Source organism: Protopterus annectens, chromosome 3.part0 (genome assembly GCF_019279795.1).
Source record: "Protopterus annectens isolate FY-2018-M chromosome 3.part0, PAN1.0, whole genome shotgun sequence".
Taxonomy (NCBI): domain Eukaryota; kingdom Metazoa; phylum Chordata; order Ceratodontiformes; family Protopteridae; genus Protopterus; species Protopterus annectens.
The window spans coordinates 1,886,192,774-1,886,213,934 of record NC_056731.1 but is presented as its reverse complement, the minus strand read 5'-3'; the positions used below and the strand labels follow the sequence as shown (position 1 = coordinate 1,886,213,934).

Genomic DNA, 21,161 nt, shown 5'->3' with positions numbered 1-21,161 from the left:
GATGTCCCATACAGAACACATCACTGTACAGCTCTTAAACAACTAGAATGGTTAGAACTTCCTCAGCTACTATGCTTTAATCAGTTAACCTTTGCCCACAAAATACTGCATCAACCAGACAAAACCCCTGCCCTCCAAAAACTATTACAACCAAACAACACAGCTGAGAATCACTCTTCTCAAACTACATCCCTAACATATGGAACAAACTCCCACCCAATGTACTACCTGCTGCTCTTTAACTTCTTTCGGCTTTTCTAGGTCAGGGGTCGCCACAGTGGAACTCCGGTCAGCTAATGACTGGCAGTGGATTTTTACGGTGCCGAGTTGCCAGCCCGATACCCAACCTTCAAAGAAGGCACACCCATTCATGCACCTACCTACCTGCATGTCTTTAATGTCACTCGACTGCGGGGAGGACATGCAGACTCCACATAGAAGGCACTCCAGCCGAGAATCGAGCAGGAGAACCTCTTCCTGTGAGGCGACAACACTAACCGCTGCACCACTGCGGCTATTCCTGCTGCTCTTTAACACAGTTTAAAAAACTACATCTGAAAGACTCCTGGCTCTGTAACTGCCCTCGATAGACCTCTAACTACTCAACTCTACATCTCTAACTAACTTTGTATCTCATTGCCCTTCCAATAAATCCTAACTGAGGCATCTGTACTCTTCTTGTCTCAGGAGTCTCTCTTCTTCCCAAGCATAACAAATGACTTGTATACATATGTACACACTCAGATAAAACGTGTACAACAGACGTCATAGTATAAGACATATATTTATCTTTTTGTAACTTTTATGTTTGACACTTTTGCTTGCAGACAGGTCTTTTTCTTTTGCAGTGTATATAAACTTTATGTTTTTATATAAGTCTTATATTACCTGTAACTGCAACTCAAACTTGTAATTTTGCTTAACTGGAGCTTTTCTCCCTGGGCCTCCGCTGAAAAAGGACCGGTGTCCAGTTGGACTTTCCTGGTAAACAAATGTTAAATAAAATAAACAACTTCACTGCCCAAATTCTGTAAAACAACCACAAACTTGCCCAGCCTGTCCCCTTCACCCATCCATACTCTGTACACCCAACATTCATTTTTACGCTGATGTTATTCTCTTCACATCTCCCCCCTCATACCATGCTTTCAAACTTCAAATCTAAACTAATTTCTACAAACTATCACAAATACACAGTGCAAAACATACGTAACTGCACTGAGACATAAATGTTTGCTTTCTGACATCCCTGCCAGACTTGAATCTATTCCTAACCCTGATAACTCCCTCAAAGTCGGTCAATCATTTACATATTTAGGTACTACATTAAAGCCTTCACTTATGATTACAAAATGAATAAAGCCTTCACTTATGACTACAAAATGAATAAAACAATCAATACATTTCACCATATCTTGAGTTCTAGGCAGGGCTGCCATCCGCAAAAGCAATCTCTAGCCTCAACTCAAAACAGTTCCTCTCTCCATGCATAATAATCCCCAAAAAAAATCTTACCTGCGACACACCCTAAGCACGTGTACAGTTATCTTCTTCACTCTATCAAATGAGCAATAAACACCGCTTCTTTCTATCATGCACCAACAGTCTAGTATAGTCTACGAAAGATCTGCTCTCTTACTTTTTACCATATTATACAAAATACTGGACATCAACTCCACCCTACAACTCTTTTCAAAAAGATATACATCAACAACCAATTCTGTCTCTGGTCCCATTTAAACAAATGCACCGATTCTGAAACACCCTACAACCTGAACTGCCACCTTTCACCAACCAGATTAACACCGGGCAAAAAGGTCCTGTTTCAACCAGTTTTGCTCTTGTATACCATTCAAACAGCACACCAATCCTGCAACACTCTGCAACCTCAAATTATTACCTTTGACCAACTCGATAAAGTCCTGATGAAGATCTCCGTTACTTCAATGGCTTGAACAACTGTAAAACCTATGTTAATCCATTAAAATATATCATATCACCTCTGTGTTCCAGTGTAACTCTGTATTTTCTATTTTAGGTCACCAACTATAGAACAGCTAACCTCCAATTACTAGGGCCAACCTTCCAGTTAGAGTTTAGAAATGATCTTTTATCTTATCTCCAAGGGAAAAAACTGCATACTATTATTTCTGGCACACTGCTAACAACCTCGCCAAATCCTCATTACCCAATTCTGTTACGCTTTCCAAATGCAGATTACTATTTGAATTATAAAGTCATCTATCATGTAAATTGTGAAGTCATCCTACAGTCTTGTCTGCAGTTGGCTGTTCACTGTGTAAACAACGTAAACATAAACATCGGTCATAACATTCACTGGTATCCTACATTGGCTACCTACGGGTTTTATATCAACATAATATGTAATTCATTAAAACGTTTAAGTAGAGCTTCTACTAAGTGCAGACTGTAAAAGCAATCCCAGGAAATGCACAGGAAACAATACTAAGACTGTTAATGTGACAAAATTCTCCTTTCTCTGACAAACACTGGTCTCAGTTAACTACAAGTATCAGACATATGGGGTGGAAGGGACCTGCTCCCTGTAAAAAATTATCTTAGAGTGTAACTGACTTTTGCAGCTCACTGTTATTTCTAGACAAGCACAATTATATACAGTTTTTGGGACTTGCACTGTCGAGTATTGATCTTCCAATAGGGGAATATCGTACTACTATAACTATGCACAAAATCCTCCTGTTACTCAAAACCACTTAAGAGTCTAGGTTGATAAATGTATGCAAACTCACACGTGACAAAATATATGCAAACTATGTTCCACCACTCTGTAACCACTCTGTATGCAGTGTAATCCCCTATGCTGTGGCTGAAATGTGCCCTGTGGGATCAGTTCAATATCCCTGTTATCAGACATTATTAAAAAAATGAAACCGTTTACCGACTATGAAGTCATACGGAGATAAAGCCCAAAATACAGTGCAGGTGATATGGGTTTAATTAGTGGCCCAGGCACCTTAAGAAGCTGGCACAGGAAGGAAGTAATGACAAGGTTTTATCTCCTCACCTTTCTGGGAGGTGAGCAGGGATATAATGCATCTAGATTACGTCAGTAGGCAGGACCTGGGGTTTTCTCTGCCTTAGGAGAGGGTAGCCTATGATGACACAACTTGCAATTGGGGAGAGGGCTCCCTTTACAATGTCACAGCCAAAGTGCTGCAGCAAACAGTGGCAGTTCTAGGGGTCCAATCTCCTCCCAAACCTAAAACATAGCCAGTATAGTCCGTTGGCAACCCTCAACTACAGGATTCTGTATTACTTGAGTGTACAGCAGAGAGGTTAGACTAAGGGGTGGGAGCCATGCTGCAGCAGCATATCAACCGCAATTTGCACAAGACCAGTGATAAAAATAAATACATAAATATATAAAACAAATTGCTCAACAGCTCCATTCCTACAGCTGCATATACGCGAGAAAAGGAAATCAAGGGCATTTCCACTGGTCTGCTCTCACCTCCAGTGGCTGACATGCACAGCAGCACCAAAGTGGAGGCCTCCAACAACTCTCAGAACTCATGAGGCTTCTGAGTATTGCCATGAAATCTATGGTCACATGCCTGGTGGTACTATGCACATGTTCCCCAACTGTACACTGCACACCCCAAGTGGTAGACTACCAGTACTGCAGCAATACATCTTCCTCCCTCTCTCCCAGGACAGGAGACATGTCCACCCTTCCCATGTTGGCTCCCAAAGCACCTGGCCTATTAATCACCCAACATTATTCCTCTATACCAACCGTTTTGTCTTCATAAATTAAATATAACCAGCCTTCTGAATGAGCATCGATAGGACACACACAGTTCATATGGGGTCAGACCTTGTAGATATATAGTCAGGATGTAACAAGAGGTACACAAAAGTCATGTTCTTCTCACCTAGAAAGATCTTCAGGACAGGAAATAGCTCAATATTATATTGCCTACTTCAATTCTGTTCTGTTGGTTTTCTACCGTTATGTAACGTTCCTAAAATAAATGTGCAATCAGATTTTCTGCACTCGGGTGCAACCAGCTTTTCTGCAGTCATGTCTGCATTCCAACTTCTGTACCTGTTCTCCCTGTCTGCAGTGTTCTGAGTCCTTACAGTTTAGTCTTCCTGTATGTGTTGTACAGAGCTCTTAGTTCTTACCTTATTTGAACTGATTAAGAGACTATCAGACTGGGTCATGCAAGACTCATTTTCAAGGGAAGTCTAGGAAGAAAAGCTCCAAAAAATATTTAGTGACAAAAAACATACAAACAGATTACAGTAAACCTGTTTTTAGTACAAACAATATTTGAAATATATTGATTATAGATTCAAGACAAATGCTACTGCCTTTAGTACTCCAGACCTCTATCTAAATCTTGGAAAATTAAAGTGTACAAGTCAGCGGGGACTTATGGAATGCACTGTAAAATCCTTAAAGACCTGACAGAAGTTGTAATACCACTAAATGACCTTTTTAAATCACTCATAGTAAAAGGCATCTCAACCAACCTCTCAATAGCTGCCTCACAACCGTTAAACTCGGAGAACCAGATAGTAAAATAAGATATTCAACTCTGCCATTAAGTTGCAGATAAGTAAACAAGAAGCACAAAATAAGAAAAATAATGAAAAAAAAAAAAATACAAAACACTGACTAAAGCAGATTTACTTTTGTACCACTATCTGTATTCCCCACGCCACCATTACTAACTTGTACTAAATCTAAGATTTGCACAATCACAGGGAAAAGGAAACAGTCTAAATTCTGTGCATAATGCCAATTAATCTGTGAATGGCAGACTGTTCAGGGATACCACTATCGATAAGAGGATTGAATGACCTGGCTCTCACTGACCAATTCCTCAGTAAAGTGACCTGCTTCCCAAGCAAACTGCATGCAGTACTCCTCGGCTACCAGTAATGTGTAGTAACATACTTGTTGTTTTACCATGTAACTGTGTTTTTTTATTCTTGCACATCACTGGCCTTCATTTAAAATTCTTAGTATCAGGTTCTTGACACCTGTCTTGTTGATTTATTGATCCCTTACTAATCAACATCATGTTTAAACACAGTTATATATACTCACATTTCCTTTTGTGTTTTTCTTCTCTTTTCTTCTTCACAGGGTTCAGCTGAAACTAAATAAATGGATCTACTAGGGCACTCCAAACGACAGATGTAAAACCAAAATAAAACTGCTTTTACCTCCCCCACCTCCATGGAAAATGGGGAATCCAGACACGTACTGACAAATACATAATATTTAGAACATCTGGTAGCTTTTAGGACACAAGGCAAGAAACCACCGAGTTACAACAGGAAGGTCAAGCACGCAAAACTAAATACCACTTTTGCATGAGTAACTAGGTCACTCGATCAGAAAGGAGTAACAGATGTAGATGACTTAGACTTTTATAAGCTATCTCAAGCAATACACCACATGAATCTTAGTGAAAAACACTGGCAGATCTGGAGTGGAACTTATGGTGACACTGTGGAAGGTTACAGAACAGGACACAGCAAACGGACTTCACACACATGTCATGCTGGTAACCAGTGAAGCACCACAGGTGTCAATACCATGGTTGAGCTTTTTCAATATTTTTGTAAAGAATATGGTAAAAGGCCTGTGTCCAAAATTGATCCTTTTCCTGATGCTACAAAGATAAACAGGTAGGATACAAAACAATGTGTGGAAAACAGGAGATCTGTAAGACCAGGAAATGGTCAAAAACATGGCGGCTAACATTCAATAATGCTAAGGCAAAAAGAAAAATAATTTGTTTGGGAAGAACAAACCTAGAAAAAGTAGAGCACTTTTTATATTGAGATGTACAGGAAGAAACACCAGTAGGCAGAAAGACAGCATCATCCCTCCCTAACAACTCAGCTGGTATGATCTCATCTGGACTGGACTGGTGTACTACGAATCTGTGCGGAGCCTGCAAGTACTTTACTGTGCTAAACAAAATTCAATGAAATCTACGCTGAACAGGAGGAGAGTTTACAGAATGGTAGGGTAGCTAAAATGCTGCAAAGCATTCATGACCTGCACTGGAAGGCATATGAAGAGAGATAACAACAGACCATATACTATTTTGATGAAAGGTTCATGAAAACCTAAGAGGACACTACATTTAAAAAGACAGAAAGAAACATATAATAGAAGGATATCAAGAATACATGAAAGGCAGCTCAGCAACAATGATCTCGCACCAAAAATGCAGAGCAAACATATATGCTTAGTTCCAAACAAGAAAAAGCAACAAAATGCTCAGCATTAAAGGTTAACCCAACACTCTGGAAAATTCTTTTATTTATACCAATCAATAAAATTCCAAGGAAATGATCCAGTTTCTATGTCTGAAACAGATTTTGTTGATGAAAATACTATAAACATTAATGTGTTGAATTTATATGTAAAAAGGCAACAAAATGACATCAAAATAAACACAAGTCATGCAGTGACCCAAAATAAGGTACAATGCTTCAAAAGAAGCAAACAATTTCACATACATAAAAAAACTAAACCTTAGCAGCTCAGAAACAAGTTGATATTATTTACTATAAAATGTAGTGAAGTGACAGAAATGCCTTCCTGATAAACCTAGTATGGTTAAACACTTGTTGAACTCAAAGATGCATTATGTGTACACCAGTAACTTTAAAACAGACTTACACAGAAGACAACTTGTTTGATAGGCAATGCGCCTCCAGTATATCCAACAAATTATGGGCAAAGTAAGTGGGGTATGTTATCCTCACCAGTCATGAAAACCTATGTCTGTGTGTTCAAATACAGTTTACAGATGTTTTAAAAATGATCATGTTCCTTTCATCCCATCACAAGACTGAAAAGATTTACCATTTTCTCGCAATTCTGCTTCCATTGCATCATGGGATGATCAGTGGTGTTAGCACATTGACCTCCATTCACTGTTTTCACTCAGCTTAGTTTTTGAAAGCTGTAAGCAACTCTCCCTCAAACACACATTAGTAAATTATTGCACAAAATCGGAGGCGAGAATACATACTAATTTAATAAGATGATAGGGCTTCAGGTATTACCAAAACTAAACACTGCAGAATGGAATATTTGTACACATTTGCAGCTGTATGCCCCCTTTCTGAAAATACATTATCAACTTAAGAAAACAGCAAAAAACAGCAACGGTACACTGAAGCACAACTTGTATCACCATTCAATAAGATAAAATCACATTTATTTTCAGATAGGTAAGCGCTTTCACCACCAAATGTGGCTTCATCAGACCATTTACAAATAAAAGTACATACATAAACAGCCAAACATTTCCATTTATATAAAAGGGCACATTACACAGTGGTGAATAGCTGTATTAGTCCAATATGGTACCATATATGTCGAATATACAATGGCATTGCTTATGTTCGTAAAAAACTTTAAAGTATAGAAATATGAGGACTTTGCACTAAGCAAATTTGATGCCATCTAGTCTTTATATCATAGGAAATGTATTTTGGAAGTAGCTGAAAAGGAATTATTCATATGGCCATGATTTAAAAAAAACGGAGATATAGCATGATGACATCATGACTAGCAGCGCTCTTGTGAAGTAAACAGGAGAGTGAATGCTTAAGCATTCACGCTGAAGGGGGTTTTATCGTAAATGTGAACCTGATAAGTGGATATTTAGCTGCAATTTAGAACGTAGTACGGACATGTATAAAAAGGTTTGTCTTTCATCTTTGTTATTTATGTTTGAGAAGGTATATTTAAATGTTTATCTGAACGACGTGAAGTACAAATTATTTGTAATTGACTTCTGACAGCATATAAGGGCTGTAAGCTGAACAGTTATATTGTATCATGTTTGACGGTATTACATCTTTCACTTCAAAGGATCTAGCTATATCAAAGGGCTGATTTGGAGGGGTATATTCAGATATGTGTAATGCGACTTGATTTATGAATGCATAAGTAATGACGTGCCGATTTGCATGACCTGTGTTTTGGAGTCGAGCGAGTGCTTGACTGTACAATTAAATTATACCAAGTGGTAAAGTTATATCACTATGACATAAATGTATTATTGTGTGGCGATCTATATACAACAAGGCAACTAGATAGCTAGTTGGTCTACATATGGATAATATAACATATGATGCCAAGAACGATAGATATATATATATATATATATATATATATATATATATATATGTATGTATATTAAAGTGGAATGAATATTGGAGTGTGTATATAATTTTATTATGTGATAAATCGCCACTATTACAATGTGGATTTTATTATTGTGCTGTGTTTTATGCATAAGCAACTAAATAGTTAGTTTGTTGCCGTTTTAATTTGTTTATACTGATGACTCATGATGCCAAGTAATTAGGGGGCATTTCGTGATGAAATGACTTTGTTATAACAAGGTTTGTTATAACAAATATTTGAATCTAATGAGGGGAAGTGTTATATATAAATGGAAATGTTTGGTCGTTTATGTACTTTTATTTGTAAATGGTCTGACAAGTCATGGCGATACAAGTCATGCTTCAGTATACCGTTGCTGTTTTTGCTGCTTTGTCTATATAGTACAAAGGAGACTGTTTGCCTACTGGGGAACTTTCTTTCTTGAACTTAAGAAAACAGTTTGGCTTTGTAACTGAAATACAATAACTTAATTACGTAACAGTCTAGCAGGCCCAGTCAACCAGTACTTTAAACATATTTAGCCTTCAGTGCGGTTTCAGAAACAGGCAGACAGTTGTAAATAGCCACCAGAAACTAGTTACCAATAAAACTATACTACACAGCTTCAAGCACAAACTAATCACATTCCTCACCAAAGTTCCACCTCTAAACTCAGCAAATGAATTCTGTTCACAATGTAACTTATTCCATCAGCCAAAATTTGAGAAAAAAAAATAGTTTAACATTTCTCTAAATGTAGCCAAAGTAAAATTTTCCTGTATGGTATGTTTTTAACTGTATTACGTGTAAATATTTCTGTAACTGTGGAGCTTTTCTCGCCGGGCCTCTGTTGAAAATGGGCTCTATCCCAATCGGGCTTTCCCAGTAAACAAATGTACCAGAATCTATATTAATTTATTTTATTGTATCTGCTCAAAAACTAAGATTTTTAACTTCTAACAATACCACTTTCACCCAGACTTTGGCAATGCAACTAGCATTTATTCACCGACTAATCAAACCTACTCTAATATGGAAGACAAAAACTTACCAAGTGCAATACTACTTGCTTTTCTAGCTGACAATCACTCAAATCCTGCTACTGAGTCTTGCCTCCTTGCAGATTCTCACATAAAGTCATACAGCGGGTCACTGCCTACCATTGAGAAAGAATGTTTAAGATGGACACAATTCACTCTGTGAGTGGGACACTATTAGCAAAGGTATTCAAAAGTGGTTGTTACTTGGACCTCTGCTTTTTTTACTATTTGTAAAAGACATTCTCTGGGATCTTCCACACAAACTGCCCACTATTTACAGATGTATAGTTATTACCAAATCACAGAAAATTCCAAAAATCTAAATCAGCTACAAGATGACTTAAGTGCCTTATGGGACAAGCTTGAATAGCAAACTGGCAAAGTTTGCAGGACTGTTGGCTCACGTAAATAGGATCTCTGGTCTAGTTCTTGGTCGTGGTGCCTTCTATGCAGAATCTGCATGTGTCCCTGCATTCTCATGAGTTTTACTCCTATTTCCTCCTACGCCCCAAAGACACATGGTAGATGGACTGGTGTGTGTGTGTGTGTGTGTGTGTGTGTGTGTGTGTGTGTGTAATATGGAGGAAAGGTATGGCAATCTACTTCCATTCCCCATTTGCTTAGTAAACTCTGCAGACGGCTGTTCATGGGGTTGTTGTAGGAGTCAGATGCAACTCAAGAGCACTAGACAGATGAAGAAACTGGCCTACAAATAAATTAGCCATAAACATAAAATATGCCATTGATACAGTATTTAGGTACACCTCAAAAACTACATTGCAACTCCTTCTTTAATCAATAAAGACTCAAGTGGATTATGGCTTCTAACTGTAGCACAATAAAAATATCCTGGTCTGACTCTTGACCAGCACCTTTTATTTACTACCTACAGTGAAACCCAGTGAAATAATGTAGTTGTTTACCTTAAAACATACTATAAAACAGCCAACCTATTCAGTATGGAAACCTAGGTAAATAAGGTACTTGTTCAGCTTAAAATATTGTATAAAAAGCACACCAATTTACTATGGAAACCCAATAAATATATGTTTTACATCAAACTGCTTTCCCCACAGAATACCTCCTTACTTCACAAGTACTGAGAACAAAATTATCAGGTTTCTACACCTGCTCCATAGCAGTACACACGCTCCACATTAAGCCAAATGACTCCTGGTGTCTACCATGACACCACTAATGCTGAATACAAACATACTTCTAGAAAGCTATCCCTCCACACACACGCTGACTTGCTTGCTGAAACTTGTCATCAAACAAAATTGGGTAAACTGACAAGCTAAGAGAATAACAGGCTCCAATTTCCCAGCAATACATGGTATTTATATATGACACATACTCTCCTGGACATTTCAGCACAAAACAATCATGTTAGGAGACACCAACATAGACTGCAAACTAGCCCATCTCAACTACCCACTAACAGCATCAACCTACATGGATTTTCTCAACTAATCTCCGACTCCACTAGATACAACAAACAATACACAACACTCCACCTTATATTGGATCCTGGTATCACACTCTTCCTACTTTACTAATACTGGCACAGAACCAAACACTCTTAGTTTCCACCTACCTGCTTTTGCCATTCGAGTAAACACACAGCCCTCAAAAAAATTCACCCTAAAATCAGTTCGTAATCTCTCCAACTTCTCTAATGACAGGTTCAATTACCTACTATGCAAAATAAACTAGTCTCCTCTAAAGGTGCTGCCACTAGACAAGGCAGTACACTACTTCAATAACTGCTTCCTAAAACTTCTAGATACTCATGATCCTATTCGAACAAAAAGAATCAAAAACAATCCCATGCCCTAGTACCTAGTATCTGGAAAAAGTCCTATATTATCCCCATTCACAAAGGAGTTAACTCTACTGAACTTACAAACTATCAACCCATAGTCATACATTCCCCAGCAATAAGACCATGGAAAAAATGCATTCATCTTCAGCTCATGAACTACTCACAGCATAACAACCTCCTTACAAACACACAACACATCTTTTGTCCCATACACACTACTACAGCCCTCCTTTCCTTCACCGACACTGTAAACAAAGCTAGAAACCAAGGTTGCTACATATCTGCACTATTTCTTCAGCTCTCAAAGGCATTCAATACCATGTCTCACTCTCTACTTTTGAACAAGCTCTCTAACCTAGGAATTACCCATCCTACATTAAACTGGTTTCACAGTTACTTATACAATCGAAAACAATCACTTAAATGGTCAAATGTTACCTCCCCTTTTCTAACAAATCCCACTGGAGTCCTACAGGGTTCCATCCTAGGACCCCTACTTTTTAACATTTTTAGCAATGACCTATGTAAAGCATCTAGTGGAACACTCATCCAGTATGCTAATGACTCCACAATAATCTGCACCTCTCGCACACTATCCCAATAATATGCACCTCTCACACACTACCCTAGCTTCTCTCCGACACACAACGTTTCTCTGCTGTTGAATCCTGTCTTACCAACTGCCAGCTATCCCTCAATCCAAAAAAGTAAACTGCTTCGCTTTCAACCACAGAGCTGTACTACCACTCTAACCAACTTCAAAATTCTCTCTGGTGATAACACCACCACTGAAATTATCCACCTCTACCACACCAAGTTACTGGGTGTAGTCATAGATTATCAGCTTTGGTTTGATCTTCATTATTTATATTTATTTATTAACATTTGTTGACTGGGAAAAGTCCACTGGGTCAGAGACCCATTTTCAGTGGAGGCCCGGGGAGAAAAGCTCCACAAAGTATTACAAAGAGACAGTGTTTAACATAAGATTAAAAGTATTACAGATATAACAGATAATAAAACATTTTACAATTCACAGGATTACATTAATATTGCATTAGGAATCATTACATAGGTTAAGATGTTAGTTACATCAGTAGAAACACATGGATTACAGCACTTTCTTTGCAGACAGTGTAGTTTACAGTATTTTTGTGAAAGGCTTTGTGTTACTTACATATGCCAGTCTAGGACTTCGTGCTGTTTAAGGTGGTCTGCTTCTAAGGCGTGAGCAAGACGGATTATTTAGATAATGAGATTTTAGAGCTACTTCGAAAGATTTTGGATGGTCAGTTTGGGTTATTTCGGATGGTAGATTATTCCATAGGTTGGCGATTGAATGGGAGAACAGAACTGTCCTGCTCTTTTGTTGGGTTTTGTTACAGAAATAATTGAGCTTACAGGAAGATCTTAGTATTCTTGTGGGGGTGTAAGTTTGTAGGAGTGAACCAAGGGCAGGGCATCCATTAGGTTGACAGATTAGCTTGTGAGCTAAGGTTAGTTGGGTGTAGTGTAGATGGTGGGAAAATTCAAGCCATTTTAGTTTGGTGACTGTTTGGCAGTGATGAGTACAGTGTGGTTTTTCAGAGGCGAATTTAGCTATTTTATTGTAGCAGGACTGTAATTTGTTACTAAGGGTTGTGTATAGATTGGTAAAAATAACACTGCCATATAGAAGGGAGGGGATGAGTAGGATACTGACTAGTTTTGTTTTAGTACATTTATCCATACAGAGTTTGTGTCGATATAGTTTGCCTAATTTGAAATGGGTTTTCTTTATAGCATTTAGGATGTGCGGTTTGAAAGTGAGTTTGTTGTCTACTGTTAACCCTAGTAATTTGGCAGTCTTCACTAGTTCTATTTGTGTGCCATCCTTTGCAAGGATTTTGAAGCCAGAGTCAGGTGGTTTTGTAGAGAAAAGTAAAAGTTTAGTTTTTTGGGGTTTAGCGCAAGTTGTACGTTAGTAAGCCATGATTCAACAGAGGTAAAAGCCTGTTGTGTAACTGTGAGGAGATCAGAGAAGGTGTAAGAGGTGGATATCAGAGTTGAATCATTAGTGCACTGGATGAGATTCTGGATATGGGGGGCTTTGTGCAGGTCATTGATGAAAATATTGAACATTAGAGAACCTAAAATTGATCCTTGTGGTACTCCTATATTGTTGGGTTGGTAAGCGGATTGTACATTTTGCCACCTTACTGATTGTTCCCTGCTTTGTAAGAAAGAGATGAACCATTTAAGGGATTTTGGGGAGCAGCCTAGTCTTGACAGTTGATTTACTAGCTTAGTATGTGACACTGTATCGAAAGCCTTAGATAGGTCTAGTACGATAATTGAGGCATGATTACCTGCATCTAGGGCTTTGTTGACAGCGTCAGTGAAAGACAGTAGGGCAGGGACAATGACATGCCCTAAACGAAACCCATGTTGGGTAGTGGATAGGAGAGCATTACTAGTTAGGTGTTTAAGTAGATGTGAGTGGACACATTTTACCAGGATTTTTGATAGTGGGAGAGTATAGATAGGGAGGTAGTTAGAAAGATCACGAGAGTTTCCTCTTTTATGTAATGGGGAAATGATAGATTTTTTCCATAGCAGGGGAACGTAGGATTCAGAGAGAGAGCGATTTATGAGAGTGGTAAGTGGTTATGCTATTGCTGCAGCTACTAGTTGCAGGTATTCAGGGGGAAGATTATCTGCAGACAGTGAGCAAGGTTTGAGTTGTTTTAAGAGTTTCAAGATCAGGGAGATGGGTACAGGTTGGATAGAGAAGGAGTTTGCTCATTGAATATTAGTGTGATCTGAAAGAGAGGGGTGTGTTCAGTAGGTACAGGAAGGTGTGTATTAGGGTTAGACGGGCAGTCTTTGAGTAGATTTTGAGTGGTAGAGATGAAGTGGATATTAAACTCTTGGGAAATTTTTTGTGGTGTTTTTTTTCTGGTGCAGGGGATGGGTTTGGACAGTACCTGGATTAAGTAAAGAGGAGACAGATTTCCATGATATCCAACAAAATGTAAAGAAAACCCACCAGAAACGTGGTATACTATACAGAAACAAACATACACTAACCTCTTCTTCCAAAAATCACCCTTGCCAAAACTTTCCTACTACCTTCTCTGCTTTATGGCACTCCAGTACTACTTTCCTACTACCTTCTCTGCTTTATGGCACTCCAGTACTAACCAATTTACAGAGCTTCTCTAGATCTAAAATGGAACAGTGATACAATAAATTGGCCAGGCTTGCCACCAATTCTAACACTAGAACCCATCACTGTTTATCACTAAAAAAATAAATAAACTGGCTAGAACTCCCCAACTACCAACACTCCACAACATGGTCAACAATATCCAAGCCTGCCCAACACTAAATAACATAATTACCCCACACATACCAAGTGGAACACTTAGGTTTGCAGATACAGACCTTCTCTCTATATACAAACCCTCTAAGACAGGTGGACAAAGTCTATTCCCACTGTGTTGTAAAAGCATGGAACTCTCTTCCACTTACAATCTGTCTCTACTTGTATTACATCTCTCTATGTAACTTTAACTTTTCATCTTTTTGCTATCTGTATAAAGATTGTAACTTTTCAACTTTTTATCTGCATAAAGTTTGTACTTCATATTATATGTATAAAGATTGTACATATTTGTTGTAACTGGAGCTTTTCTCCCTGGGCCTCTGCTGAAAATGGGTTCTTTCTGACCCAGACATTCCAAGTACACAAATGTTAAATGGAAATTATTTGCAGGCGCTATACTAATAATTACATGAGGACCTGTACAACAAAACATTTAGGTCTGCCTGATGAGAATGAATATACATTAATTAGTTATTTATTATATTCATGTATATTTTTAACTTTCATTTTTATTTATATGCCTCAACTTTATATCCAACTATTATGGCAGTTACCAAGACTGCACTGCTTGTTTCTGTACACAATTCTATGTTTAGTTCTATTTTTTTTTTTCAAATGGTCTGGAGCATGACTGAAGGGAACATGGGCCAAGTCACTTACTTTGTTTGTTTAATTATATATTTGTTCACTGGGGTAGTGCACTGATCTCAATGGACCGTTTGCAGGCACAGCCTAGGTGAATAAGATCACATAAGAAATGAACAAAACATATTTGCATTAAATAAATAAAGATTCTATTACTACTGCAGAACTTGCAGTCATTTTTTTTCACCTGTTTATTTTCACTGTCATGGCTAGTACATAAAAGCAGGTGTGCAGAAAGTTGCTTACTTTCTGCAGCTGATAATAGGACTCAGTGTGGTTGTGATCCTTGCAGTTATACTGGTACTAGCCTACTGGGTACCAGCAAAAAAGCAAAGAGGGGGTATTAAATAAAGCAGCATATGCCACATAAAATACATGGAACAAGCATATAGTACACATAAAAAAAACATACTTCATACAATGTGTAAGCACCGAAAAGTGACAGATTATGACTGTAATGCAAACAAGCATACACCAACAGTACACTCAGACAATGTAACACAATAAGGAAACTTTTCAATTAGTTACAGTCCAGACAAGAAACCGATAATGAGTCTTCGTAAGTACTGTTTGCTGGCTTTTAGGCTTGCTTGCTTACTTACTTAGCAAAAAAACACTGCCTGATACAAAAATAAAAACCCAGTGAAGTCACAGAAGTCAAAGAGCTGCTTTCAGTATGTCTGCCCTGACTCCAAAAGACTTGCTCTAAGTGACTTATTCCAGTGTAAGGCCCATCTATAAACAGGCTTAAAGTGCAGCTAGATTCCAAAATACTTGCTCTCTAAGTGGTCACTTACACTGAGAGCTAGTCCTTTGGAATCGGGTCCAGGATTACAGATGCATTTCTGATCATAACCATCTTATGTGTTCAAAACATAGATGTCAAGAAATTCACCTTGACAGGAGAGCAAAGCTCGAGAGTTCAATTTTGACATCCATGTCAAAAACCCCTAACAAGCAATCAAAACTACAGAAACACAGTCAGTATTCTCTGTACTACATGGTGTTTCAACTAGTCCAATGCACTACTAATTGCAGAGGAAAAAAAGTGTAGAAATATTAAATGATCTACAGTTCTGAAAGTTGTAAAACACACAGTGTTGCCATACAGATAGCAGCCAGAAGCAAAGTGAATATCTTACAAACTAGCAACTGTAAAAGTTACAAACATTTCAATCTAGCTTTTAGTGTGGCAGCTCAAAGTGTTTATAGCTTTTAAAGCTGTTAATATGTCCTGGCAAAGTTACACAGTGAGTGCTGTGCATGTTCGAAGGACAAATTAGAGCATAACAAACCTGGTATGCATCTCTCTAACTTCTGAGAGGTACATAACGAGGTTTTCTTTTTTCCCCCGATTTCAGAGTGCAATCACGGTGTTCCTACAACAGTACCACAGCCGAATGTTCCCGACAGCTTACACTGTGTACAGTACTTCCATTGTACTTTACATTTTCAATCTCACATACATTTCTGCATGCATGGTCTGTGAGACACTATATTTTAATAGAGTTACACTTTATTTTAAAGTTATTCTAGTAATACAGACTGATCATAAGTTCACAGGTTCATAGGATCATAGGATGATACTAGGCTATTGGCCCGAAGGCCCTTATAAGCCTAGCCAAGAATTTTGCCTATCTCTAAGTCAGCACCTGTTTTCCCTGTCCAGCAGGAACACAGGTGGGATCTCAGGGGTGTATTTTCTGTTTCCCATCCAGTCATCCAGGTTCCTTTTAAAGAGGGCTAGAGAGGTACTCTGCTTGACATGGAGGAGTCGTCTATTCCACAGACAGGGGAGTCTTTGGGACACAAATCTATCCCATCAACAAGATATATTAATGTCACAGCCAGGCTAAGGCCTTGCATGCAGGTTGTGATAGTGGAGTTCGTCTTACGGATATGCAGCAACTCCATCAAGGCTGGACCTGAAATGGCCTTGTATGCCAAACACAGGTCACCTCTGAGCAGTCTGTATGAGACCGAGAAGAGAGACAGGGCTTTTAGCCTATCTGTATATGATAGGTGTTTGTGACCCTGGATTCTCCTGGTCAGGAACCTCTGTGGTCTCTCCAACTGCTGCATGTACTTGGCAAGGTACATGCCGAAGGGGGCACTGTACTCGATGATGGGTTTGATAAGGGAGGAGTACAGGGATGATATGACCTCCTTGTTCCTGGATGAAATACCCTTATTTATGAGGTGGGCCATGTAGAAAGCCTTCCGTACAACGGCGGCAACGTGGTGGTCAAAAGTCAGGCTGATATCAACCTGGGTGCCCAAGTCCCTCATGACTGACTACATGCTTAATACATTGTTATTAATGTGATAATTAGTGGGGATCCATAAATACAACTGAGAACGGCTTGAAAAAGAATGCTACATCACCAATTGCAGTATTCACAATGCCTTTCCTCAGAAATGTGTGTCCCTATATTTAATAAGCATTTAATAAACAGATGGGTAGCGTCCCAAGCACCATCTTTCTCGGGTGGCTCACAGGAGTATGTTTTTCAGGAGAGTAGAACCAAAGGAGGCCCTGGTTGGGAGGATGGCCTAATGGTTAAGGTGTTTGCCTTACAAACACAAGGTACATTGTTTGAATCTCACAGGGGATAATTGGCTAGGCTTAAAAAATGGCTCGCAAGGGCAGTTAGCCTAGTACTAACCTATGAACCTAACCTACGAGTGCTAGACTTGAATGCTGCAATAGATGGTAGTGGCATGGCACTGAGAAATTGCAGCATTACTCATGTTAATATAAAGCTTCAGATTTCATCTCAAACTATCCCTTATGTATACCACTATAATCATGTCATACCTTTATGCTATACTTAAGGTATCTTTGTAGAACTTAAAATGTTTACACTCAGTGATGTATAATCTATACACTTCAGGAAGTTAGCTTCTTGACATCCTCTGAAAAAGTACAAGCACAATATTATGTGTGTGTGTCTATATATATATATATATATATATATATATATATATATATATATATATATATATATATATATATACACACACACACACACACACACAGACACATATATATATGTAGACACTTGTGTATATATGTGTGTGTATACTCACACACATATACATATGTGTAGTCACACGCACATATACATATATGTGCAGTGTAGATATGTTTTATATATATATATATATATATATATATATATATATATATATATATATATATATATATATATATCAATCAGAGTGGCCAGAATTTAACATTTTCTGCTCAGGTGTCATACATTTGCCCATATATCACCCAGCTAGCTATCACTTAAAAATATACTAAAAAATCTGCCCTTAAAACTTTAAAAAGGGACACGTTCAACTATTGCCACTTATAACCATGAAAATGCTATTTTTACTGGCGTATTTCTATCAGATAGTTATAGTTTGTACTCTACACAGTTTATTCAAGTCTAAGCATTTAAATCTTAAAACCATAAAGTTTCAGAGACGATCAGAAAAAAATGCATGAATTTCACTAGAATAAGCTTCCCTCGTTATATTAGTCAGCAAATGTATAATACAAAGATAACCAAGTATGTGTAACAAACAACACCATTAGATTATTCAATAATTTAATGATCGGAATGGAACTATAAACGTGTCCATTAAAAAGCAATCAATAGTCATCATAACTGCAGTGTGTACACCGCGGCTGCAAGCTACCAAGGTTAAGAACTATTTTTTTTTTTTTTTTTTCGGATTAGGACACCAACGCATTATAAACAGAATGCGATCGTCTTTCATCTCCCCATATTAGTGTTGGCTTCCTAACTTACACGTACCTATGAAACAAAAACACGGACAGCAGCCACTTCAAAAGTACAAAAAAAGGGAAAGAAAACAGTACGTCAGGCTAAAAACACGTTCTGTTGTAGTAAATATTCTTGGGCATCCACTCAGCCACGCACGGGTACCTAAATAAACACAGAAGACACTGACAATCGAGAGCAGCTACATAGTTAAACTTTAAATCGGGAGATGCAAAAGAACACAGCAGTAACCCCCTACACAAACACTCATGTATCACAGCCATATGCACAAAGGAACAGGTACTGCTGCATGTTATTACTCCGCTGACATCCATCAGTCCTTCCAGTAATGTCAGTTCAGTTAGCTTCTCAAGATGCAGTGCGTATCATCGGCTATACCAAAACTATATACCACACTACTACACCGAGATTGTTACTTTATTTACGCGGATTTAAATATAACAATGCACTTCACTACATTCCCACTGCACATTTACTATACTATTGCTGAATTACAGATAACTTAGTTCAGGGGCATTAAGCTCCTCTGATAACAACAAAGTGACACTTGGGTCTGCTTCCGCATACTACCCGGCATACTGTAAGTAACGCAACTAAAACCAGGCTATAAAGCTTCCCCTTACTGGGGAAAGGAGTTGGTAAAGACAGTTTGAGCTGGCCCCATCACCACATCATCGTTCCCTTCATGATATTCAGTGAACCTTAGTTTGTCCTCATCTAACTCCGAATTAACATCCAAGAGGCCTTCACCATTCCAAGCACAGTGAATCTGTATTTCGTGCTTACCTCCGTAGTGCCGGGAGACAGCATGGCAGACAGCGAGAAGGACAACGGCACCCACCGCTAACAGTTTGGCATTTTTCACACTGAAATACTGATTAATCTCCCGTTTGCCGAGGCTATAGGCCAGGGCCGCCATTTTTGCTCCTCCATGACAACAGTCTGCGATCGAGCGAGCAAGTGGCGAGAAACAGTAGCGGCTGTACTTCAGCGACGACAGGTTTTGTGGAGAGGGGAGGTCTGTTTTATTCGCTGTCACTGGCTCTTTGGTCATTTCTACTTTGCTGTGCTCTTGCCTTTTCTCAGAGCTGATAAGCAACACATCGTGCGGGGTATCATTTTTGTTTTCCATGACTGTCTTCCCGTTCTCTAATATTTTTGTTTTACCAGTTAAAGGAAACTGTGAGATATGGGCAAACTGAGCTGTGAATTTTGTCAAAACACAGCCATTGTAGGTTACGTTCAACCTTCTTAAAATATTGGCTTCAACAGCTTTACATTAGTTGACAAAATTCGAAGCTGTTCATGTATGCATTTTCAGACATAATATGTGGTTATACATGTCGAACAGGTTCTGCATAGTAACCGAAATGACATTTTAACCAGTCATAATTTACTTTGTTTAACTGGGCGCGCTGAGCCATTCCGTCATTAATTGTGAGTTTATGGTCAGCTGGCAGCCAGTAATGTCGAAATGACATTATGATTTTTAAACCACCACGTAAAATACTTTGAGGTAACTACTTTTATTTTACGTGGCGCGGAGAGAATGGGCAGGCACAGTCTTAGAAATGCTGCACAAAGTTGATATTGTATGTCAGTGGATCACAAGAGTTTATAGGCTGCAGTGCACTTCATTTAAAGTGTCACTCAAGTTCGTAACTATGGTCAGTCATTATCCTGTGATACCTTTTTTTAAATATTAACAAAATCTCTGACGAAACTGGTGTCACAGGCATACCTCTCAACTGTACCTCATTACGAGGAACGTACATCATTTGGGGTCTTAAAAAGTTCACGTTCCTCAAAGTTCCACATTGAAAGACTCTTGTGACACATTCAGTGTTAGGAATTTTTTAGTGAAATCCATTGTAAATAGAAATGAATCATGTTAATTCATTAAAAGATCTTCTTTATAAGTAAAACCAGCATATTTTAACCATCCTATGACCTTCCTAGTTGAAGCTGTTAGTAAGCCATTAGTATGTGTTCCACATTTTAAGTAGTGTTCCTCATTTTGGAGACGGAAGGTTGAGAGCTATGGGTGTATATAAGGGTCTCAGTCATACTGTAAACTGAATAGTGACAAATTTCAACAGAATCTGTGACAAATTCAGAATTTATGTTTTTATTTTATTTATTTGACATTTGTTTACCGGGGAAAGTCCAACTGGACAAGAAGTCCATTTTCAGTGGAGGCCCGGGTAGAAAAGCTCCACAATATAAACAATAATAATAATGATAAATAATTCACTTAGCATTTTGGAAAATATTAGATAAATGCAACATTAAT

General features: G+C 38.3%; 1 protein-coding gene across 1 annotated transcript in view; it reads right to left on the bottom strand.

Moving 5' to 3' along the window:
• CASD1 (CAS1 domain containing 1) overlaps positions 1–20,224 on the bottom strand; it is a 1,910,820-nt gene extending 1,890,596 nt beyond the window's left edge. The window contains exon 1 of the mRNA XM_044065969.1: positions 19,655–20,224. Within this exon, the coding sequence (XP_043921904.1) occupies positions 19,655–20,000 (346 nt within the window). The 5' untranslated portion in view covers positions 20,001–20,224. The remainder of the gene's footprint in view (positions 1–19,654) is intronic.
• Between the last annotated feature and the right edge of the window lie 937 nt (positions 20,225–21,161).